The 25,494-nt window shown below is 43.1% G+C and overlaps 1 protein-coding gene across 1 annotated transcript in view; it reads right to left on the bottom strand.

The window, feature by feature from the left end:
* The window catches only part of MAGT1 (magnesium transporter 1), a 281,130-nt gene that overhangs the window by 169,252 nt on the left and 86,384 nt on the right, over nt 1–25,494 (bottom strand). The window contains exon 4 of the mRNA XM_044057255.1: nt 11,059–11,199. Within this exon, the coding sequence (XP_043913190.1) occupies nt 11,059–11,199 (141 nt within the window). The remainder of the gene's footprint in view (nt 1–11,058; nt 11,200–25,494) is intronic.

Raw genomic sequence — 25,494 nt, 5'->3', positions numbered from 1 at the left:
CTTCGTGTCCCTGCCCAAGTAGCTCACACACACACACACACACACACACACACACACACACACACACACACACACACACACACACACACACACACACACAAGTTGTATACAACCACACAGACACTCCTGGTGAAGGCTGAACAGGTTCTCCTTCTGTGCCCCTTTTAGCCAGACTATATGGTAGAAATCACTGCCACCACCTACAAATATTTATCAGCTACCAAAAGGCCCTTATGAAAGGGCGTCCAATTATACTGTGCAATATTATCCAAATGGTAAGTGCAACTGAACAGTCAAGGCTTATTGGAGTGGCTTGGCCGGTATCACTAAATAAATGCAATGTACTCTAGAGGTTAAACTATCTCTACACAAAACAGCCACAGTTGAAAGGTTTAAAAATATTTAATAAATAATAAAAACACAAGACAATACTTACTACGCAGTTCTAGTCAAGAGTTCAGAGATCACAAAGAAATGCTTAAAATAATAAAGAAAAGTTCTGACCAATGCAGAAAAACGCTCAAGTTTAATCTTCCTATTTGCTAGCTATATCCAAGAAAAAACACAGTTCTAAAATAAACTTGCATATAGAGGAAAGGCAGTGCTGGCGAGATGCATGTTCAAGACAAATGCTCAATGCCCTCATTCTTTATGTCCTTAAATTGATAACACAGCACCAACCGATTCATTTCAGATTACATCATTTCTTTCTGGTTCCCAAGCTAACAGACTCAGAGGTTAATAGCCCTTTTGATCTTGCAGCTGGTCAGGAAGCCAGAGCAATAAAATAAATTATACATACAAATTCTAGGCATGAACTCTGGCCTCAAAACAATAGGCAGAATGCCTCCCTCTAGACATCTCAGCTCCGAGTTTTAGAACAAGTAATTTGACAATGCTTGACTTATCAGCTTTCTTACAGTAGAGTGCACGGTTACATTTTTTCCAGTTCAACATACAGTGCAGTCTTTTCACATTTAAGAGAACAAGCCTGTGGCTTACATTAATAGTTACAAATAAATTATCTACAAAATTCTATCTAGCTAGGCTGGCAGCCTTCACCTATCTTCACACATCTCCCCCTCCTGGAGAACTCAAGCAAGTTTTTCAAGTGACCCTTGAGAAACGTTGCTTGAGAGGGTTAGGTCTATTTGAGTATACCTTGACCCATTCCCCATCTTTACAGCCCATCTGCATTTGCACTGCTAATCCCATTGTGATGCTGCACTGACATCATATGCTTGCAACCCTAGGCTCCATCTTGGCAACTTGGCATTTTGCTGGCTGGCTCTGTTTAACCATGTTAGGGGATTGCGATCTGTAACTGCAGTGAATTTTCTTCCATACAGATAAGGCTGAAGTTTTTGCAGTGCCCACACCATGGCTAGACATTACTTTTCTACAGCTGCATAGCACTCCTCCTGGGGTTGAAGCCTATGACTGAGTTAAACCACTGGGTGCTCTTCTCCCTCTGACAAAAATTTGGCTAAGTACAGCCCTCACCCCATGGTTTGAAGCATCCACCTGCACAACAAATTATTTACTGTAATACGGACTGGCTAACACAGGGGGTCCTGGAATGCCTGCTCACATGCTGGGGTCCACACTACCTTATCTGGCATGTTCTTCCTCGTTAGGTCTGTGAGGGGAACAGCTATGGTACTATAACTGGGGACTAACTTTCTGTAGTACCCTGCTGTCCCTAAGAATGCCCTCACCTGCTTTTTGCTAACAGGTGCAGGCCATGCCTGAATGCCTCCTACTTTGGCAGGTTCTGGCCTGATCTTGCCACTCCCCAGTCTATGTCCCAAGAAGGAGACCTCTGCCATACCCACCTGACATTTGCTCGGCTTAATGGTAAACCCTGCCCTTTGTAGTCTGCCCCAGCACTTCCCTGACATATTGAAGGTGCCCCTGCCAGGAATGGGTGTAGATGGCAATATCATCTAGGTAAGCAAGTGCAAACTCTCTTGCTCCTGCTAGGATATGACCTACCAGCCTCTGGAAAGTCACTGGGGCATTTTTCATCTCAAAGGGAATCTTTGTGAACTCATACAAGCCAAAAGGAGTCAAAAAGGCTGACCTCTCTCTAGCACTGGGAGTCAAGGGCACCCGCCAGTAACCCTTGGTAAGATCAATGGTTGTAAGATACTTAGCCCCACCCAACTGCTCTAGGGCATGGGGTAAACATCTGACTATGTGGACTACAGGAAATTAAATAGTCACACAATCTGGTGCTGCCATCCTTCTTTGGGACCAACACCACTGGGGAGGCCCAGGGATGGTTGGACTCTTAAATTACCCCTAGTTCCAACATCTCCTGTATCTTCTCCCTCAGAGTGTTTGACTCTCGCAGGCACCCTATAAAGGGCCTGCCTAATAGGCCTTTGGGGTCCTGTATCCACCTGGTGCACCCTGGTTTCTCAGTGAACTTCGCCCCAAACTCCTGTAACAATGCTTGGATTTCTCGAACCTGGGTAGGAGATAGCTGCTGGGACATTGCTACCCCTTCCACTGAGGTGTTTGTCTGAGCCTCACTGAGGAGATCAGTCACCAGATCTCCCTCAGACTCCTGCAACCCACTGCAAATACTCAGCACAAAGGGCCTCCCTATCATAGTAAGGTTTCATGTTAATATGGTACAATTTGTACTCCAGCCTCCTGCCTAGCAGTTCTACCAAGCAGTTAACATTGCTTACCTTTCTTACCACCTTGTAAGGTCACTCCCAAGCTGCTTGCAGCTTGTTGTGTCCAACAGGAATGAGAACCATTACCTGCTGCCCTACAGCATACTCTCTAGCTCAAGCACTCCTGTCATACCATACATTTTTTCTGTTTTTGGCCTTCTGACAGGTTTTCCTGGGCTAAGCTCATGAGTTCCCAGAGCCTTGTCTTGAGGTTTAGGACATATGCCACAACAGACTCCTTTGTAAGGTTCACATTCACATTCCCACTCATCTCGAATTAAATCTAGAGGTCCCCTCACCCTATGCCCATACAACTCCTCAAAGGGTGAAAAACCTGTGGATTCCTGGGGAACCTCTGTGTAAGCAGATGGGGCAAATATCTGTCCCACTCCCTCTTAAACTGGTCTGCAAATGCCCGTAGCGTGGACTTCATTGTAGAGTTTAACCTCTCAACAAGACCATTAGTCTGGGGATGGTAGGGGGTGGTCTTCAGGCGCTTCACCCCACAGTCCTTCCATAGACAAGCCAGCAGGTCTGACATGAAATTGGCACCTCCGTCAGTCAAGATTTCTTTTGGGAAACCTATCCTGCTGAAAATATCTAACAAAGCATTTGCCACCTTTTCTGCCTTAATGGAGGACAAAACCACTACCTCGGGGCATCTTGTAGCATAACCTACTACCACTAGGATATACTTTTTCCCTGTGTAACTTGGGGTATTCAGAGACCTCGCAATAACCATAGGTACCCACTGAAATGGCTCCTCAATCAAAGGCATCAAAAAAGAGCTCTCACCTTGTCTCCTGTCTTGCCTAACTTTTGCCACTGCTCACAGGTCCTGCAGTACCCTGTTATATCTCTGAAAATTCCAGACCAATAGAAGTTCTGCATAATATGTCTCTTTGTATGTTTTATGCCCATATGACCTGCAAAGGGAATATTATGGGCTATGGCTAGAAGCACAAGATGGTAGGCTCTAGGCACTACCAACTGCTGTACCCTCTCACCTTCTAGCCCTCCCTCAGGGGTCCACTCTATACAGTACCCCTTTGTCCCAGTATACAGATTCCCCCTTCCCTTGAGAATCAGGTGGCTCACTAGCTACCTGCCTCAGGCCTTGCAATGTATGGTCTGAGAGCCGAGTCTCTCAACCCTCTCTTTGTAACCCTTCCCAGCTCCCCTTCCACAGGAAGTCTGGCATCCTCCGACAGTGGTGCCTCACTGTCAGCCTGGGTACTACTACTCACCTCTACATTTGCAGCCACTCTGTCCAAGGGAACATCAGTACCCACAAGCAGCTGTGGCTCACATTCAGTCTCACAGCTACAGCATAGCTTCCAACCTTTAGTAACCACATCACCAGTCCTAGCTGCAAGTATGCAGTCTGTCTGGGTCTCCCCAGGCTACCAGACCCACATGCTTGTCTCCTAGCCTGACTGTGTGTAATTACTTAAGCACATGGTACTGCCTCAACCAAATCCTTCCTATCAGGACATCTGCAGAATGGTAGTTTGGTACCCCTGTTGTCTCAAGACAACCTACTATTGGCATTTTATCTTCCCCACTCGCTGGCGCCCTCACCTTTTGTTCCCTACCTTGCCTCCATGGACATCTGTATGCCACATGGCCCCACTGGTTGCATTCAAAATATTTAACCCTAGGTCCTGGATGTATACCTGGACTAGTGGCTTCTCCTGCTACTGACCGATTCTATTGGGGCAGTCTGTGCTGCCCACCATGGGTTCCTTTAAACCCATGAGCAGTACTGGGGGTCCCTTTCCTGTGCAGGGATGCCCTGCTTGCTAGATATTGGTCTCCCTTCTTCCCCAACTCATATGAAATAGCACATTGTTCATCAGCTAACCAGATCCTCATGTCCTCAGGCAAAGTGCTAAGGGCTTATTCCCTCAACAAAAGGTCCGCCAGCCCTTCAAAAGTGGTGACCTGACATCCACTCACCCACCTATAAAAAGAAGTGCTCAGTTCACACACACACACACACACACACACACACACACACACACACACACACACACACACACACACACACACACACACACACACACACACACACACACACACACACACACACACACACACACACACACTCTCTCATCTGCCTTGCGTCTATGCTCACACAACTTTTTCCTACACGTTTCAGGTGTTAGCTTAAAGATTGCTAACAAGCAGTTCTTAACAGTAGTATAATCAAAACATTCCTGATCAGAAATTTTAGACAACACAGTTACAGCTTTACAATGGAGTAAGGGGTTCAGGAACCATACCCAGAGCCTTGGTCAGCATCATACTGTTTACATACCCTCTCAAACATATGAATGAAACTATCAAAATTATCACACTCTAAACTGCGGAAGAAACTTTGACCTTTTGTGCTTCTGGGATCTGGTTAGTCCTTTCCCCATTATCTCCATGACTCTGGTAGAGAGTCAACATCTCCTTTTCATGCTGCCTCTGCCCTTTCTTTTCCTCAGCTTCCAGGTGTAGCAGTTTCTCATTCCATTCAGCCTGCAAACGTCGCAGTTTCTCATTGTCCTCACTCTCTAGATACCTCAGTCTCTCAGCTGCTTCCATTTCCAAATGCCTGGCCAACAACTCAAGTCTCTTTAGCTCCAGGTGGATTTTTAAGTCCTCTGCAGAAAGGTTCAGCTGTCCATTCCCTGAGTGTGGTACATCTACACTGCCAGTCTGATCACCCTCTTGGTTGCTGTGCTCTGATCCAGCTGTGACCAAAGCTGCAATCATGTCTGCCTTACTCAGGTTTCCATGCACCAGTCCCAAAGCCTGGCACATCTCAGCCAGCTGGCCCCTTGTCAGCTTTCTGTACTCCTCTGCCGACATGCTGCCTACTCTCCCTGACTAAGTTAACAAAAGAAATAAAAAGTACAGCTGTGTACACTAACCATAAATGTAGGTGTTGAGTGTATTCACTGTTGCAAACATCACAATTGGGTTATCCCTGCCAGTGTAGGCCTCAGTCGGCCCGAATACCAGAGGCTTAGTAATTCTGCATTGGTTGCTGTCGCTCCAGGACTGATGTCAGGTCATCAGTAGTATAAAATAAGGCAGCCAACACCATTATATCAGTTTCTCTGGCCGAGGAGCCTGAAGCAGAAACAGTTTGCACGAGTGTCGGTCGGACGCTACCAGAGTTTCCGTTTTCCGAATTGAAGTTGAAGTCTTCTAAAGCCAAGTACCCCACTGGGGATCCATTTTTCTTGCTCTAACCAATGTCACAAAAAGTTAACAATTGTCTCGCCTGTGGAAAGCAAATACCACACCAAGACTATCATTTTTACTGCGTCACTTGCTTAGGCCCAGACCACAACTTCCCCCAGTGTCACTTTTGTGCTTTGTTCAACGCCAGAACTATGCTTCGTTGGGCCCTTATTGTATATAGATCTTTTCGCTCAGTCCTCGAATTCCGATATGGCTTCGGGGCTGGTCTCTCCCTTTCTCTCCAGATCCCCAAGACCCCTCATTTGTACAGCTACAGGGTCCAGATCTCAGCCTAGTGGGCAAGCTAAAACCTCCAGCACCCTCTCTGTCCAACCAGTGCTTCGTGTCCTTTGCCAAGTAGCTGACAGACACACACACACACACACACACACACACACACACACACACACACACACACACACACACACACACACACACACACACTTTGAGATAAGAGTTACATACAACCACACAGACACTCCTGGTGAAGGCTGGCACAGCTTTTCCAGCTTTGCCCCTTTCACCCAGACTATATGGTAGAAAATCACTGCCACCACCCACTAATATTTATCAACTATCAAAAGGCCCTTATGAAAGGGTGTCCAATTATACTGTGCAATATTATTATCCAAATGTTACGTGCAACTGAACAGTGAAGACATATTGGAGCGACTTGGCCAGTATCACAAAATACATGCAATGTACTCTAGAGCTTAAATTTTCTCTACACAAAACAGACACAGTTGAAAGGTTTAAAATATTTAATAATAAATAATAAAAACACAAGACAATACTTCTTACTACACAGTGCTAGTCAGTAGTTCAGAGATCACAGTGAAATGCTTAAAATAATAAAGCAGAAAAGTTCTGATATCAATACAGAAAAACACTTGGATATAGCTAGGAAACAGGAAGATTTAAACTAAAAGAAAACACAATTCTAAAATAAACTTACATACAGAGCAAAGGCAGCGCTGGTGAGTTGGATGTTCAAGACAAATGCTCAATGTTCTCATTCTTTCTGCCCTTAAATTGATAACATCATTTCTTTCTGGTTCCCAGGCTAACAGATTCTCAGAGGTTAAAAGCCCTTTTGATCTTGCAGCTGGTCAGGTAGCCAGGGAAATAAAAGAAATTATACATGTAAATTCTAGCCATTAACTCTGGCCTCAAAACAATAGGCAAAATGCCTCCCTTTAGACATCTCTGCTCCGAGTTTTAGATCAAAGAATTTCACAAGGCTTGCATTATCAGCTTTCTTACAGCAGAATACATTGGTGTTAAATTTTTTCCAGTTTAACATCTAGTTCAATCTTTTCACATTTAAGAGAACAAGCCTGTGGCTTACTTTAATATTTACAAATGACAATTATCGGCTAAATTCTACCTAGCTAGGCCGGCAGCCTTCACCTACCTTCACAGGCCTATCCAAGACAAAATACAGAGCTTCCATGGGACCTGATAGTATCCCAAGCTGTATTCTGCACCATCTCGAGCCAGAACTAGCTTTGCCATAGAACACTCTATTCAAGCATAGCCTAAAGTACAGGCTTCATTCCAGCAGAGTGGAGAACTGCCATTGTCCTCTCCTTGCACAAAGGTGGTGCCACTACTGACCCTGGAGACTATCACCCCATTAGACTGACAAGTCTCATCTGTAAGGCCATAGAGTGTATTATGGATCTCATAAACAAGGACATAGGCAATCTCCAAGCACTTGACCCCACCCAGTTCGAATTAGTCAAGGGCAGATCTTGCCTGTTGAACCTGGTTGACATTTTTGAGACCGTCACCAAGGCCCTGGATGAGGGTAAGTCCATTAATACAGCTTACCTTGATTGGCCAAAGCCTTTGACACAATCCGCCAATCGGACATCGAAAAACTAATACAACTTGGCATAAATACCCATCTCATTAGGTGGGAGGTCAACTGGCTCACAGATAGGAACCACAAAGTCAAAATAGGTGCCTCCACCTCGGACAACAGACTTGTCACTAGTGGTTTTCCCCAGGGATCTGTCCTGGGACTCCTATGGTTTGGCATCTACTTCTCAGAGGTCCAACGAAAGGCAAAAGGCCTGTGGCTGACCAAATCTGTGGATGACTAAGTTGGGTGTTGTCACTGACTCCCCAAATTATGTTAACATACTACAAGAGGGTCTCACATCAACAAATGACTGGTGCCAAAGTCATGGCCTTAAGTTAAACACAACAAAAAATCTTACCATTTGGCAAAAACACGGCCCCTACTGATTACCACATCAACAGCAACCCCCTAAGCACACAATCTGTGGGGAGAGACCAGAGTACTCAGGTGGACAACAATCTCACATTCGACCATCATGTAGTGGCAGCGGTCAGAAAAAACTTTTACTTGGTTCATCTCATAAGTACAGGGATTGCATCCAGAAAAAAGGAGGAGATTACCTCTCTGTACTCCTCCTTCATTTGGCCAATAATAGAGTACAATGTCCAGTTTAGTATGCACCTCTCCAAACACCTGCACCAACTGGAAAGGACACAGAAATACCTCACAACGAGCATACATGGCCTCCAACACCTGTCCTATGTGGACAGGCTCAAATCACCATCACTCTACTCGGTATCATCCAGATTGCTCAGAGGTGATCTGTCTCTCGCCTACAAGGCTATCTCAGACTCTGCTTTACTTGAAATGCTCCATATCTGTATGTCTAACTCCTCGCGCATTACCCGAAAGGCCTAAATCTAATGTGTGACATTAACAAAACCTGCTGGAGAGACAGGTTTGTCTCCCAGAGACTGCCCAGTCTCTGGAATAGACTCCCCATACACATCAAACAAAGTAAGTCACTGGCCCTCTTCAAGTGCAACCTTGATGAGTGGATGGGAAACCACAAATTTGTCCCAAGGGTTCCACTTGTGTCCCTCACTGACAGGGGCAACAGATACTGTTTGATTCTTTTTTGGGGATAAACTCTTGGCTAGACTTGTAAGGGCCCCAGGGCTATTAGCCTAGTGATCTCTTATGATCCTATACATCTCCATCCTGAAGAAAAGATAACAGTAGCCAAAGAACCATCAGGAGGATAACTTAATAAGATAATATTACATCCATGTGGTGCGAATACCTGACAAGACGAATAAAAACAAAACCATGGAATCTTCTACTGGTTTTACAATACATGCACATAATAGCAGGCTAATAAACATGCATTGCACACCATGTCTAGCCTGATATGCAAAATAAAAATGCCCTACCTATTAACCTGTTAGGACAAGAAATCTGTACAAAACCCGACATAATTCGGGGACAAAGGCCAAAAGTTGGGAAACATTTTAAATATTGCTCTTATAAACTTGGAAAGCTGCTAGAACCGGATTTTTGTGCAATTATTTTCTGAAGAATATTAAGTCTGAAACTCAAATGCCTGTCATTATCAAGTGACTTTAATGCCCAGATCATGATTTGCCAGACATTTTATGAGCAACAAACCAAAACTATGGAAATTCTGCAAAACTCTGGCTGAGAAATGCAACAAATCAGGGATAAATCCAGAAATAATCAGAAAACAGAGTCAGACAATTAAACTTACTATTACCTTGCTGCTCAACCTGTCAGCACAATAAATCTAGACAAAGCCTAATGTAACTTGGGGGGGGGGGGCAAAAGGCAAAAAACAGGGATACATTTTAAATAATGTGACACATCAGGGACAAAGCCTGAAATAATCAGAACAGGACAGAAAGATATTACAACTTACATTTTAAGCAATTTATCTGTGCCCAGTACAGGAAAGCCACTGCACCTTAAAGGTCCATGACAAAATTCAACAAATAATAATGCAATCCACGGAATTAAGAAAGTGCAATCAGCAGCAGCACCATCCAGCAAAAACAAATCTCAGCCTTTTGATTGGAGGTCTGCTGATCTCGGTCCCGACTCCCTGAAGCACTGCAGACTCCGTCAGCGCTGTCTCGTCCTTTGGTTGCACTTGCACCACTCTCAGACCAGATTTATTGAATCCTTCCTGGCTTCTACGACAGACACAATGACCCATGACACGAATATCTTCTTTCCTTCCTCAAACTCATGCTGGTCCAAGGTAATCTTCCTGCACTCTGAAGGCCTTTTCGAAGGCACTGCACTGGCGGAAAAACAATTACCAGCATGCGAATGGTCACGTATTTGCGTGCTCTTACTGGCTCCCATCTTCAGGAACAGTTACTTGATTGGTTCGTATACCACTGGCTGTAATTGCGGTAATATGAACCAATCAAAAACTCTGTAGCACAGCCAATGCTGTTCAATGCAGAACAGCATAGTAGCTATTCGATTAGTTTGCATACCATGAAGGTGATTATCAGTAATTGCAGTATAAGAACCAATCCAAGGCAGTGTAGCGTAGCAAACGCTGTTCAATGAAGAACAGAACAGTAGGCTCATTTATGGTCAAATGCAGAGCATTCCACACAATCAGGAACACTTGGCTGCTCTGCATCAACATGCACCCTGCAGTTGCTGCATGACTGATAAAATAATTAAGGGAAATATAATTACAAATGTCAGACTGCTCTAAGAGAAGAGACTCGCAAGCAATGTAAAGCACTATTTAAACGAGTAAATCATAAAATATATACGTAACTTCATTACAATGAGCTCATCTGATTGTATTTATGCCCAACAGAACTCATTATTTACTAAAGGGATATAGTTAATCTGCTCAAGCTACTTTTCAGCAAACCATGATCACAAGAACTAGGCTACTCAAAACACAGACCATTTCAAAACATTATTACGGGCAGAAGATGAAGCCTTTTATACCGCCCATGTATACAACACATGACAGGTCATGATCCAGTTCATACAACTGAGCTCACTTGTTCCTGGTTTACTGAGAAGGAATTTAATCAGATAACCAGTTACTTATATCAATTCCCAAGTGATAATTAATATGAATTAAATAAATACTGGCACTATTACGAATCAAATTATCCTGGCACTGCGAGTAATACAAGTAATATGAGAAATGAAATTATTTAAAAAAAAATAAATAAGGAAAATTTATATTCAGTGCAATCTGCCCGTAGAGGGCAAGTGAACATGAATGCATTTATGGAGTTTCATGTAGTATAAATTAGTGCAGTCACTTACCAAAGCACCAACTGCCCATACAGATTTGTTATAGAGAAAGTCCAAGTTATTCCGTCTCAGATACACAAGCCCACCAATAACGGATAACAACAATCCCAACATCAAAGGACCAGCATAATTTGGAGGCCTAATCACTCTGATCTGTAAGCAAGACAGATAATTCACAAACAATAAAAACGTGTGACAAATAAAAATATATATGTAAATAAACAGATGCATAACCATATGAATTCAGTGATTTACTACAAAACTGAAAAATTCTATACAAATCAATTTAAAAAAAAATAGTACAAAATCTTGAAACTGCTCCATACTGTATGCAATAATAATAAAGTTTGTCAATTATTTTAGAGTACTGCAGCTGCTTTGGTACATAAAAGAACCACTTTCATATTATTAAGAGTATGTCAATAATCAGCTTTGGGTTGGGAGTTTTGCATAACAGTTAATGTGTTTACCTTACAGACACAAGGTGCAGGGTTTGATTCTCAAATTAAGTAATTGTCTAGACTTAAAATGGCCCACAAGGGCAGTTAGCCTTGTACTAATTTATGAACTGCATTCCAAGCAATGTAATTTTTAATCACTATACAATGTTAAAATACAATATGTAAAGAACAGGTATCAATGTACACACAAACATGATGAGAAGGAAAATAAAGATAAATTTGAGGAAAAAAAAAAAAAAAAAAACATTTATATATTTCACAGTGAGCTAACAGAGGAGGTGCACTGACCAAAACTGTGATAGCCTACGGCCTTGGTGACCGTCTCGAAGAAGTCAACCAGGTTTAGTAGGCATGATCTGCCCTTAAAGCCAAACTGGGTCAGGTCAAGTGTTTGGAGGTTCCCGATGTCTATGTTAATGAGTTCCATGATGATGCGCTCCATAGACTTGCAGACCAGGCTAGTCAGGCTTAACCAGGGTCAGTTATGGCCCCTCCTTTGTGGAGAGGAATAACTGTTGCTGTGCGCCATTCTATGGGCATGTAGCTTGTGGAGAAGCTGATATTGGTTATTCTTACAATTTACTGCACTTTTTATTGTCTGCTGCCTACTTTTACTGCACTTTTTATTGTCTGCTGCCTATTTTTTTTACTGTATTTTATTGCCATCAACTAATCTGAACCGTTCTACTGCCTTAATGGGCCTTTTAAATCACTTTTGTTACTGCCTCACTTCTTGCAAAGCTTTTTTAGCTAGTTACAATTTGTGAAAGGTATTAATTGGAAATGTTCTCCTTTTTTAAGCATCTGTTTGTTGTTCTGTTTTTCTTGCCAAGGAGTCTATCATATAAGATTTGTTTGAAGTTAAAAGCAAATCTATATAGAGTCTCTTAGCTCCCTTTTCTGTTTAAAAAACTTTCATGTAGTGTCTGACTGCTGCTTTCCTGCTGGGATAAACATTTCTGCAGTGTTTTCTGCCTAAAATAGTGTAGCTAGTAGTTGTAGCATAGTTCCCCACTGTCCCTATTGCTGTCTTGTTTTTAAACTTGGTGGCTTTGCAGCTGCCTGCCCCTACTGTAAATTTGATCTGGGACACGCCTCCCAGTCCTGTCTCTAACTCATTCTACTTAATACAGAAAGAACATTTAGGACATTAGTTTCTTCACCTTGAATTATTCTCCATTTTTCCTTTTCTCCCTTCCCATTAATAAAAAAAAAAAAATCAGCTGCTTTTACAGTATTTGTTTCCTCCTACTCTATAATGTAATCTTGCTTTTTCAGCTACTTGTTCAACTGCATCTTTTCTGCTGCATTTATTACTGCTTGTTTTTAGCCTATTTAAATTTTAAGTGTTATTCTAGACCTCTTAGTTTTGGTCTAAGCACTTAGGCTTTAGGTCTACCCCTTAAACTTTCCCTGGCCTCTTTCCCTCAGATTTTGACAAAAATGGGGGGACAATTTCCTATGTTTCTCCAGCCAGCCTGGTTGACATGGGCATCCTGAGACAGTGGAGCAACTGCCTAATGTACACGGACAACCATCTGCTATTTCCACCTAGGAACATTTGTGAGAGATGAAATTACATTAAGAACCTAGAGTCCACGCTCTCCCTCACAATCCAGAAAAAGGACACCGAGAAGGTTATCAACACAATCACTACATCTCAAACACCATCCTCAAGTACACAAACACTTATGTGGCGGTTCTCAACAAAAACATACCCAAACAAAGGAGACCCAAGAAGCAAAAAACACACGCAAATTCGACAACCCTCCACACCACATACCACTCATAGTCCACACACCTGTGTCTTGCAACCACAAAGGCCTAACCATCAACCTAACATATTAGTCATAGGAGACTCCATTGTGAGACACACAGATGTGCCCCATTATGCTGGATAAGGGAAAAAAAAGTCACGGTTGGTTGTCTGTCAAGTGCAAGAATCTGGCATATCACAACTCACTCAAGTCTCTCAACAATAAGGACTGTTACGACTCTGTCATAGTCCATGTTGGGGTGAACGACTTAAGACGTACCTACCTGGATTATATGAAGAGAGACATGATTGAGCTTACTGAATGTGTGTTCCATGCAGGTATGTCCCTAGCCTTAAGCAGCATTCTACAATCACCCAGAATGATGCCTCAATACACACAGAAAATGATTGACTTTAACAACTGGCTTAGTTTATGGTGTCATTCCAGGGAGATCCAGTACCTGACAGCCTGGGAAGATATGATCAACAGACCACAATACTTTGCTAGAGACAGTCTGCATCTGTCTCACTTGGGCTACAGGCTTCTGGCAAAGGCCCTTGCCTCACCCATAGTGCCTTTTTTAGGAAAAGTCCTGAGATAGATAAAACCAACATAAAAATTTCAATTTTTCATTTGTGCAGTCACAGAAACCTGGTTCAAATCTGTGGAGAGCTCCTCAGCCTTACCTGGTTACTCATCCAGTCATACATTCAGACCCCAAACTGTGGGCAACAAAGCCAAAGGAGGTGGAGTTTCAATGTATATTAAAGACATGCACACCTCCAGGCTGGTCAAACAGTAGGACTCTCAGGAGACACTCCAGGTGCAGTTAACCATTGACAAGACCCCTATTCAAATCATAGTTACCTACAGGCCCCCAAATTAGACTCAGGATGCCCAATCCACCTATCTGGAACTCTTTGAATCCATCAAGATTCAACCCTTTACTGTGATCCTGAGTCACTAACTACCCAACCATAGATTGGAAAAATGACTCATGCCAGAATGCAAATGCCCAGAGATTCCTTGATTTTATCAATGCAAATGCCTTGGGCAGCTAGTCGAAACCCCCAAGAGGTGATAACATCTTGGACTTAGTATTAACCAACATGAGTAACCACTGCAGCACCCCTACAGTATCATCCTCCCTGGTAAGATCGGACCATGAAGCGGTCACTTTTGAAGTCCGCATCTCCCCTGATGCCCCTCTAGCTAGAGTCGAACAAAAAAATTCTCCAAAGCTTATTACAGCCTCCTAAGGGATGGTATAAACAGCTTCACAGTCCCCTTCCCCTCTGCTGGAACTGACACCAGTGTCAAAATCTACACCAAAGTACTAAACAAGTACTTATATAGATGCATGAAATCAGGAATACCTGACAGTTCAAAACAATCCTCCACAAGGAAGAGTAAACCTGTCTGATGGACATCTGCAATAAACAAACTATATAACAAATTGCTGTCCAGGACCAAGAAGGAGCAGGTGCCCAATTGGAAGCAATCTCTCCTTAGCCTGAACAAGAAAATAACAGCACTAGTGAAATCCTCTAAAGCCAACTTTGAGTCCAAATTGGCCACATCTACTACAGACAATCATAAGAACTTCTTCACATATGTCCGGAATCTCAAAGGAAGCACCTGGATCTGTTCAGAAATGGTGGTCAACGACACCACATACACAAATGCTGTAGATATAGCCAACCTACTGGCTGACAGACTCAGTGAAAACTTCACCCCTCTGCCCCCCATTAGTAAATGAGGACATCCCCAGTACCTGCTCCCCTCCCCTTATCTCTAGGGAACAGGTCATCACTGCCTTCTCAAAGGCAAATACAGCCTCCATGGGACCCGATAACATCCCAGGCTGCATCCTACATGAACTCAGCTATGAATTTGCAGCACCATTAGGTACCCTATTAAACCAAAGCCTGAGTACTGGCTTTGTCCCAGCAGAGTGGAGGACAGCCATTGTCATCCCTTTGCGCAAAGGTGGAGCATTCACCGATCCGAGAAATTATAGACCCATCAGCTTAACTAGCCTGATCTGCAAGGTCATGGAACAGATTATCATAGATCTCAAACAAGGACACTGGCTTTGTCAAGGGGAGGTCATGTCTGTTAAATCTGGTTGACTTATTTGAGACAGTCACCAAAGCCATGGACAAATGGGAGACTGTGCACATAGCCTACCTTGACCTGGCCAAGGCCTTAGACACTATTCCCCACTCGGGCACAGTACACAAACTCTCTCAACTAAGCATCAATCCATATGTTATCAGAAGGGTAGCAAAGTGGCTCAGTGATAGAACCCACCTAATCAAAATAAAGGAAGCCACCTCAAGTAGTAGACTCGCAACAAGTAGAGTACCCCAGGGATCATTCTTGGAGCCTCTGTTATTTGGGATATACTTCATTGAGGTGCAGGCCAAAGCCAGTGAACTATGGCTGACCAAGTTTGCAGATGACTGCAAGCTGGTCGTGGTCAAATTCCCCAAGTGATCTGGACATCCTCCAAGAGGGTCTCACCCAAACAAATGACTGGTGCCAGAAAAGTACAGTTTTGTACCTACCATAAATGTAGATGTCCGAACTGGATAGCATCTGCAGTCATAACAACTTCCAAAGTCTGGGTCCGGCTTCGGCTGATGTCGCACTCCACCCGACGTCATCTCTGCTGGTCTTCGGGTATAAAGGCATCAGCCGACGCCATTTTCCTCAGTGTTTCTTGCCCCAGATGCCAGTTGCCCTCTTGGAAGGCTAAATTTTGGATAAATGCCAATGTTTCCAAAAAGATAGAAGGCAAACACAAAAAATAAGCATGTACGTACATATATACAAACAAATACACCATAAGAGACTCCCCCTCCCCAGCTAGCTATTAGGAGGATAAATACCCTAGGAGTACCACAGAGGGGAAGGAGGGAGGGTAATCCTGACTGCAGATGCTATCCAGTTCGGACATCTACATTTATGGTAGGTACAAAACTGTACTATGTCCTTCATGGATGCATATGCAGTCATAACAACTGGGTAGAATACCATAGCCAACTAGGGGAGGAGGAAGATAAAATTATGGTGTGGTTAGGATCCCTTGCAATACAGCAGTGGCAAACCCTGCTCGGGATCTAGAATATAGAGGTAAATTATAATGCTTGGCAAATGTATGCACGGAGGTCCAAGTAGCCGCCTCAATAATGTCCTTGGTTGCCACTCCTCGTAAGAAAGCTGTGGTAGTGGCTGTAGCCCTTGTAGAATGAGGTCTTATGTTCTGTGGAATTGGTTTTCCATGGAAGGAGTAACAAAATCTTATGCAATTTCCTATCCATTTGGAGATTGTCTGTTTGGAAATTGCTTTTCCTTCCCTCCCTGTTGCATAGGCTACCAAAAGCTGGTCAGTTTTTCTGTTACTTTTGGTTCTGTCCAGGTAGTAGCGTAGCTGTCTATGTACGTCCAAGGTATGCAGCATTCTTTCCCCTCTGTTTTGTGGATTGGAAAAGAAGGTAGGTAGGTGGATTGCCTGGTTTAAAGACACTCTGGATACCACCTTAGGCATAAATGTAGGATTAGTTCTCATGGACACCCGATCTTTATGGAAGATTAGGAAGGGTTGTACTGCCATTAAGGCCTGCAGTTCCGAAACCCTCCTTGCTGAGGTAACTGCCAGTAGGAAAGCAGTTTTCCATGATAGGTGCTGTAGATCTGCTGTTGCTGCTGGTTCGAACGGAGGGAGTGTCAACTTTTCTAGCACAAAGTTCAAGTCCCATGCTGGTAATGGTGGTTTCCTTGGAGGTTTTACATTCTTGATCCCTCTGAGGAACTGCCCGAGTAGAGGATGTGAAAAGACAGGTGGATCAAAGCTGTATTCTGCTGAAATAGCTGATGCATGTCTCTTGACGGAGGAATAGGACAGGCTTGTATGTAAAAGCTCTGCCAAGTACTCAGAATGTTTGCAATATCTATATTCGACACATCTTTTCCTCTTTCAGTACTCCAAATGACAAACCTTTTCCATTTTCCTGCATAGTTCCTTCTTGTTGAAGGTCTGCGGGCTTCAAGGATAATGTCTTTAACCCTTTGGGAAAGATCTGGCTTAGTTGCTGCTATGTGATGTTCCAGGCAGTCAGCTGCAAAGTTTTTAGGTTTGGATGCATGATGCTGTAGTTGTTCTGAGTTAACATCAAAGGCATCAGGGGTATTGACCACATTTTCTCCCGAGACATGCTCATCAGCAATGGGTACCAGTGTTGTCTTGGCCAGTTCGGAGCTATCAGGATTATCCTTGGACGTTCCTCCTTGATTTTCAGTAATACCTTGTGTATCAAGGGAAGAGGTGGAAATGCATATGCTGTCAGACCTGTCCAGCTGAAGGAAAGAGAATCCACCTTCCATGCAAGTGGGTGGAATGTCCTTGTGCAGAATTTTTTGAGCTGGTGATTGAGAGGGGAAGCGAATAGATCTATTTGTGGCATTCCCCATTTCTTTGTGATGGTCTTGAAGATGTCTGGGTGTAGCATCCATTCGTGAGCATCCGAGGTGGTTCTGCTTAACATGTCTGCTAGGGTGTTCTCTTTTCCGGTACAAATATTGCCTGTAACTGGATGTTGTAGCTGAGAGCCAGATTCCAAAGGTCCAAAGTCATTCTGCATAGGGGGTATGAATGAGTGCCTCCCGGTTTGTTGATGTACCACATAACTGTGGTGTTGTCTGTCCTTATCATCAAATGGCCTTCTTTGAGGAATGGTCTGAATTTTTGGATTGCCAGTTTTACTGCCAGCATTTCTTTTTGGTTTATGTGCAGGTGCAGCTGGTCCTGAGTCCACAATCCTTGCACGCATTTGTCCAGCATGTGCGCCCCCCATCCTAGGTCTGAGGCGTCTGTTGTGATGGTTTGGTTTGTTCGAAACTTGTGGAAGGGTAGGCCTGAGTTTGACTGGCATGCTTGGGCCCACCAGAGGAATTCCTGTTTTAGGCATGGGATTAATGGTATTTCTGCTTCTAGGCTGTGCCTGTGTTGAGACCATAAATTCTTTAGGTACCACTGTAGTTTTCTCATATGTAGTCTGGCATGTGGGACCAAGATTATGCATGATGCCATGAAGCCCAAGGCCTGCAGAACTTTTCTTGCTGTTAGTTTGTTCTGTCTTGTTAATGCCAAGAAGTAAAGAGGGAGTTCTTTTTGTTTTTCTGCAGTTAGGAATGCCATTTGTTTTACTGTGTCCAATTCCACGCCCAAGAATGTTCTTGTCTGGGATGGTATCAGCCTTGACTTTTGTAAGTTGACTGTGTATCCCAGGGCTTGTAGCAAGTAAATGACCCTTTGTAAATCTGTTGTCAGCTTGCTTTTGTTGTCCGCTTGTAGCAGGCAGTCGTCCAGGTATGGATAAATTTGGATTCCCTGTAGTCTGAAGTGAGCGATTACTGATGCCAGGCATTTTGTGAATACTCTGGGCGCAGTAGAAAAGCCAAAGGGCAATGCTGAGAATTGATAATGCTCTGATCCTGCAAGAAATCTGAGGTATCTTCTGCAATTGGGTCAAATGGGGACGTGCAGGTATGCCTCCTTGAGATCTAGAGTTACCAGCCAACACTCCTTGCCCAGCATGGGAAGAAGTTGCTGTAGGGTCAGCATTTTGAATTTTGGGACAATGATATATGTGTTTAAGATGGACAGGTCGAGAATAGGTCTCCAACTTTTCTCTTTTCTTGGTACTAGGAAGAGTCTGGAGTAGAATCCTTTGCCCTGTTCTGTTATTTGTACTCTTTCCACAGCTCTCATCTTGGATAATTTCGCTATCTGCTGTAGAGCTTCTATTTTTTGATTTGAAGGCAGGTTTGGCATTCCTCTTTTTACTGGCAAGGTGTGGAAGTGGAACCGGTAGCCTTGGTCTATGGTTTGCAAAATCCACTTGTCTTTTGTGATATAGTGCCAATTTTTTGAAAATAAGGCTAACTTTCCGCCTAATGGTGCTGCTATTTGCTCCCTGGTAGGCGGAGTTAGAGTCAAGTCACTGTGATTGTCCTGTTGCAGTGGCAGTGGTTGTGTCTGTGCCTCTGTTATTACCTTGCCACTGTCGTCCTCTGTAGGCACCTCCTCTGGATTGATTTCTGCCTCTGGATCGTCTGTTTCTGCCCCTTTGGGATCTTGTGGAGTCAGGAAAGGACCAATTTTTGGCAGGCCAGTTCCTGCTAAACCTTGGGGGCTGAACCTGTAAGAAATCTTTAACTGTTTGTACAGATTTTGCCTTTTCTTCCATTTTCTTCATTACCTGCTGGGCAGGTGTACCAAATAAACTGGCCTCATCCATGGGAGCATCTAATAGCTTTGCTTTAACATGATCCGGTAAGACCTGTTCTTTCAGCCATGCATGTCTTCTTATCACTGTGCCAGTCATGGCTGATCTAAATGAAGCCTCCAGTGCATCATAGCCACATTTTAAGGAATGGTTACTAACCTGTTGTATGTTATTTACCATTTCTAATACATATTTCTTGTCTAACGATTCATCAGAGGATACTTTTTTAGTTAACTGATCAAGCATAAACTCTTGGTATTGGATCATGTGAAATTGACAGTTTAAAGCTCTAGCTGAGAGAGTAGCAGAGGTGTAAACTTTTTTACCCCATCTGTCTAAGGACCTGGATTCTCTTTCTGAAGGAATAGGGTTTTTTGCTGTGGTCGAGGCTACTGCCTTAGGCCCCTGGGAAATAGTTTCGGGGTCTGCCAGTGGGGCCTTGTATAGGTGGTGATGAGTGTCAGGTACCCTGTAATATCTATCAGGTTTGGCAGGGGCAGGAGGTAAAGAATCAGGAGCAGTGCAGACATCATTAAATGCGTCATCCACAACAGGTAAAACAGGAGGTATAGCTAAGGGCCTATGTTGTGGCAAGTGTAGAAAGGTCCTAAGCCTTTTTCTTGAGTCTGAGAAATCTTGTCCCTGCCATTGGAATTGTTCTCTCATGGCATGCAAGGTTTCCCCAAAGGAAAATTCCTCTGGTGGAGAGGCAGCTGGAATGGATTCTTCAGCATCGGAGTCTTCATATGTAGAAAAAGGGTCCTCTGGCTGTTCTGAAATGTCGGAGTCATCCTGAGAAGCCTCAGTGGACACTGGCTGGGGGTGTTCTGTCCTAGGTCTCCTTTCATGGGGCTGAGAGGCCCTGTCTGGGTGAGATTGGGATCCCCTAATTAAGGATATTAAATCTTCTGCCAGAGTAAGCATTTGTGAACTAGAAGTGGGCCTGTGTGAGGGAGGTTTAACAGGCACTGACTTAGCAGAATTGGCTGCTTTGGCCCTGGCAAAGGCCTTGATAGACATGGCTGCAGGGGGTCTAGCAGCACCACGTGCTGGGGTAGAGACATCCAAAGGGATGGTGTCTGATAAATCAGTAGAGACCACGGTTGTAGGCAAAATTTCTGAGGCCGATTCAGGTAAGGTAGCAGGAGCCTCAGAAGTAGCCATGGATTCGGCTGGAGATTGACCAGTTTTCTCGGTTTCAGCCGAAACCGAGACACTTGCGGCTTGCTTCACCGTGGTTTCGGCCGAAACCGCGGACCGCGAGTGTCGGTCTTTTTCCTTGCGTTTTTTAATAATTTGGGTAGTCGGAGGATCCGACGGCATAATGTACGCAAAGTCTGAGCCGAAAAACTGTTCAGCAAACTCCAACCGATGCCTTAACGTTCGTCGGTTGAAGGAAGCGCAGGCCGAACAGGCTGCTACGTCGTGGTCTGGGCCTAAGCAAGGCAAACAGTAAGAGTGGAAATCTTTGAGGTATTTGTTTCCCACAAGTTAAACAGTTATTGACTTTTTCTGACATCGGCTGAGGCAAGAAAGAGTCCCCAACGGGGTACTTAGCTTTTTAGAAGTCTTGAGTAGTATTCGGTAGTAGTAATCTCTGGATCTGACCGACCGGCACTTGCGAACAGCTTCTGCTTGGCCACGCGCAAGAAAGACTGAGGAAAATGGCGTCGGCTGATGCCTTTATACCGAAGACCAGCAGAGATGACGTCGGGTGGAGTGCGACATCAGCGGCCGGACCCAGACTTTGGAATCCGGCCGACCGAAGGGCTGCCTGACGACAGGACAACCCAGTTGTTATGACTGCAGATGCATCCATGAAGGACATCATGGCCTCCAGCTGAATGCCAATAAATGCATCATCATCCCCTTTGGGGAGAGTGATCCCCCGACATATCACTTTAATAACATCCTAAGCACATAATCAGTCATGAGGGATTTGGCCACCTAGGTTGACAGCAACCTGACTTTTGACCACCATGTTGCTTCTATTGTATGGAAAGCTTTCTATATGGCGCACCTCATAAGTAAGGGTATCTCATCCAGGGAGAAGGAGATCATAACATCCTTGTCTTCCCCAATAAGGCCAATTATTGAGTACAATGCCCCCTTTGGCATGTACCTCTCAAACCACATGCAGCAGCAAGAGAGACCACAGAGGTTCCTCACCAGAAGAATCCAGGGCCTCAAACATCTACCATGCACAGATAGGCTAAAAGCCCTGTCCCTCTACTCAGTTTCATACAGACTCCTCTGTCCCTCTACTCAGTTTCATACAGACTCCTCTGTCCCTCTACTCAGTTTCATACAGACTCCTCAGAGGTGACCTCTGTCTGACATACAAAGCAATCTCAGACCTTGCCTTGATGGGACTACTGCATATCCGCAAGTCACGCTCCAGTCGAGTAACCCGCATGCGTGACCTCAACCTGGTCTGTGACATCAACAGGACTTGCTGGCGGGACAGATTTGTGTGTCCCAGAGACTCCATCTATGGAATCGACTTCTCCACGTCAAGCAGAGTACCTCACTGTCCCTTTTCAAGCAAAACCTGGATAACTGGATGGGAAACAGAAAACACATCCCTGGGATTGCACCAGTGTCCCTACTGGACTGGGGCTTTGGGTGCTGACTTGTCTAAACATGAGCTAAACTCTTGGCTAGGCTTACAAGGGCCTCAGGACCAATAGCCTGGTAACTTCCTACACACACACACACACACACACAATGTGCCAATTCATATGCAAATTTGGTAATGGCACAGTGGGAGAGACAATACAGTAAAACGAACACAAGATTCTTTGAATGTATACCTTACTATAAATGCTTTGTTGATGATATTTTTATTTTATGGAAAGGCAGATTAGATAGTTAGACACACTTCATTGAATATACTAATTCTACCTCTATTTTTTTGCAATTTACTGCCAAATGGTCTTTTGAGAAGATTGAATTTTTAGATGTATCCTTGATAAAGAATGATGGCATCATCTGTACCGAGATTTATAAGAAGGAATAATTTGCTATATAGGCAAAGTATGCATCCCCAGCATGTTTATAAGAATGTCCTACACAGTCAGGGCCTGCAAGTCTCTAGGCGGACTAGTTTACAGTCTAGTTGTGAAGGAGCCCTTTTAGAATTAAAAGATGAGCTGAAAGACAGAGGATATATGCCACGAGTATAACAGATTAGAGACATTAGATTTAGTAGACAGACGTATGAAAGGTAGACCATACTATAGAAAATATGATAGTGTCAATAATACTAGATACAACACTAATAATCCTAGGAGCATTGACTGAATGTAGGATGGTGATACCTTACACTAACAAGGTTATAAGTGATATTGTGAATAAGAACTGGGCAATTTTGGTATCTGATGAGAAGACAAGTAACAGTGGGGTTACAACCAAGCTTTACGTATCGAAATAAGTAATTGAAAAGAATGTGGTGTTACATCTAATAGTAGCCCTGTTGTCTCTCAGAGACAAGGAACTTTTCCTTGTAGAGAATGTAACCATTTGTCAATACATGAGTAGTCAGGACAAGTTTACACATCCTACTACCAGACATACATATACTTTTAAACACTATGCTGACTGTATGAGTAGGGACCTTATGTATCTTGCTTATTGTACCAAATGCCCATATTTTTATATAGGGATGACTAATAGGACTCAGACAGGGTTAGACAACACTTTTATGCTGTCAACAGAGAAGATGAAGGGAATGCCCTAGCAAGACATGTTTTGGAGCATGGCACTTTACACAAATTTTTATTTTTAGTTATAGAGTTTACTCCTCATACCTATAGGTTAAGAGACTTTAAGAATCATACAGAGCAGAAGGAAATTAAATGGATCATTAGGATCAGGCTGACAGGGGCTTTGGCCTCAATGACAAGGTAGCATTCAGACCATTTTTAGTCGGTAGACCTTTTGAAACATTATATATTTTTAAAGCATATATGGATTCTATTAATATACATCTAATTTTTAGGTTAATGCTTTAGAACATGTGCAATATTTTTAACATGTATTTTTTAATATATTTTTCAATATATGTATTTAATACAAGTATTCTTTTTAACATATGTATTTCTTCTTTCATATATATTGTACAGAATAGTCTGCATATGTATTAGTATAGACATTTATCTATCACTAAGAAGTTTTTACATAGTTTCATTGTTTAATTTAGTGGTTGTTTTAAGCTGATAGTGATTTAATTGGGTTTTAGTACTATAAATATGTTGGGACTTTCTTTTGAATGTCTTGAAGTCTGAAGAAGCATCCTTTGGGGCGTGAAAACATTTACTTTTACATTAAAATGTTGTACTTGCTGTGAAACCTGCTCCAGTCGTGGTGTTCTCCAACATTTCCCACAAAGTAATCTGTAGGGATTTTTTTATTTATTTATTTTAAATGTGGCAACTCATGACATTCCCAAAAAAACAGGTCTCCAATTATCCCCCCATTACACCTACAAGATTTCTATTGACCAGAAGAAAAAAAAAAAAAGTCTGCTTGGTGTATAAAAATAGACTCTTGGATATTTACTAGGTTAGCGATTTTAGAGGATCTTAATAAGCCTAGCCTTACATTCTCATGGTAGTTTCTAGCCCTTATGTTTTACATATGAATAACCCAGAGATGGTTTGATTAAGGATATTTGTGGGATCTTTACATTTTCCCTATCCATAAGGGACAGAGGTGTCAGGGGTGAATATGTAGTTCCCATTCATTTATCCAAATTACGTTTAAAACAGACCAAGAGAAGTACTTTGTTTTATGTGGTGTAGAAGATGGTGTTCTATTTATTTTACATAACAGGCAGATCTCTTGGGCGGGGTGTTTATGACACCACTGGACTTGCATATGTGTAACAGGTCTAACAGAAAAGGGTCTGCTGAAGCTCTATACATGTGCAGAATACCTCTCACTAGCCTGTATAATGCTGAGAAAAGGGAGAAGATGAGATGGTCTGCATAGTTTTTTTTATGATGTAGGCCATTTTTTTAGTGAGAAAGTGCTGTTATCATTCCAGATATGACAAGAGTTTGGACACCTGCATACCAAAAAGGGTATTATATTCAATGACTGGCCTAATGAGTGCAAAATATAGTTCCTTTCTAGCTATCCGGGAATGATTATGACTTGCATGAAAATTAGAGAGGGACATGAAATGAACATTGGTATTACAGTAGCTTTGCTCTTGAGTAAAATAGGCAAGCCAAGAAGTTCATGATTGCATCCAAGGGTGCAGAAAAAGGGTCCAGACCTTTAGAAATGGCCCAAATACTACATCTCCTCCATTTGCTGTTAAAATGTTCTTGATCAAAGTCGAAGACTTTTGAGATGAGGAAAGGATATGAAGCACTCTGGCAAACCACTTGGGATTCTTGACAATCAGTGGAAGTAGAGAAACTAAGCACTTAGTTGGAGGGATTTCAGATCCAGGCAAAGCTGTCCTGACTGGTGCGAGATTAGATCCAGGACTGGATCCAGAACCCAAGGATGGTGAGAAGAATTATTTGCACTTCCCTGTGAACAAGTTTTTGTTTCATCCCATTTTTATCTGGATGCTACCATGTATCCTCCTTCCCCTGCTGTGGGGGTTGTTTGTAAACTGACTAGCAACCCGGAGTTTTGACTTAAAATCTGTAGCCCCTGTGGGGAGAAATGTGGATAAAAAACTGCTGACAGACTATGCTGCAGGCTGTGCAGCACACTGACCATTAATGCCTTAAACTTTACCTTCAGTACCTCAGAATAAAAATAAAAAGATGTTAAAATTGGTATGGAATTTCATTCTGCTGCAATGGAAATAAGCTCAGCTATTTAAATTACTCTTTCATCGCTGCATTGCATTTGCTGCCCCAACATTCCTGAGAAGAGTATTCTGCAGAGAAGCTTTAGTGTCTGCCAAGTCATTAT

The sequence above is a fragment of the Protopterus annectens genome, chromosome 15.part0 (assembly GCF_019279795.1).
Source record: "Protopterus annectens isolate FY-2018-M chromosome 15.part0, PAN1.0, whole genome shotgun sequence".
In the NCBI taxonomy this organism is placed as follows: domain Eukaryota; kingdom Metazoa; phylum Chordata; order Ceratodontiformes; family Protopteridae; genus Protopterus; species Protopterus annectens.
This window is presented reverse-complemented; position numbering and strand designations above follow the sequence as displayed.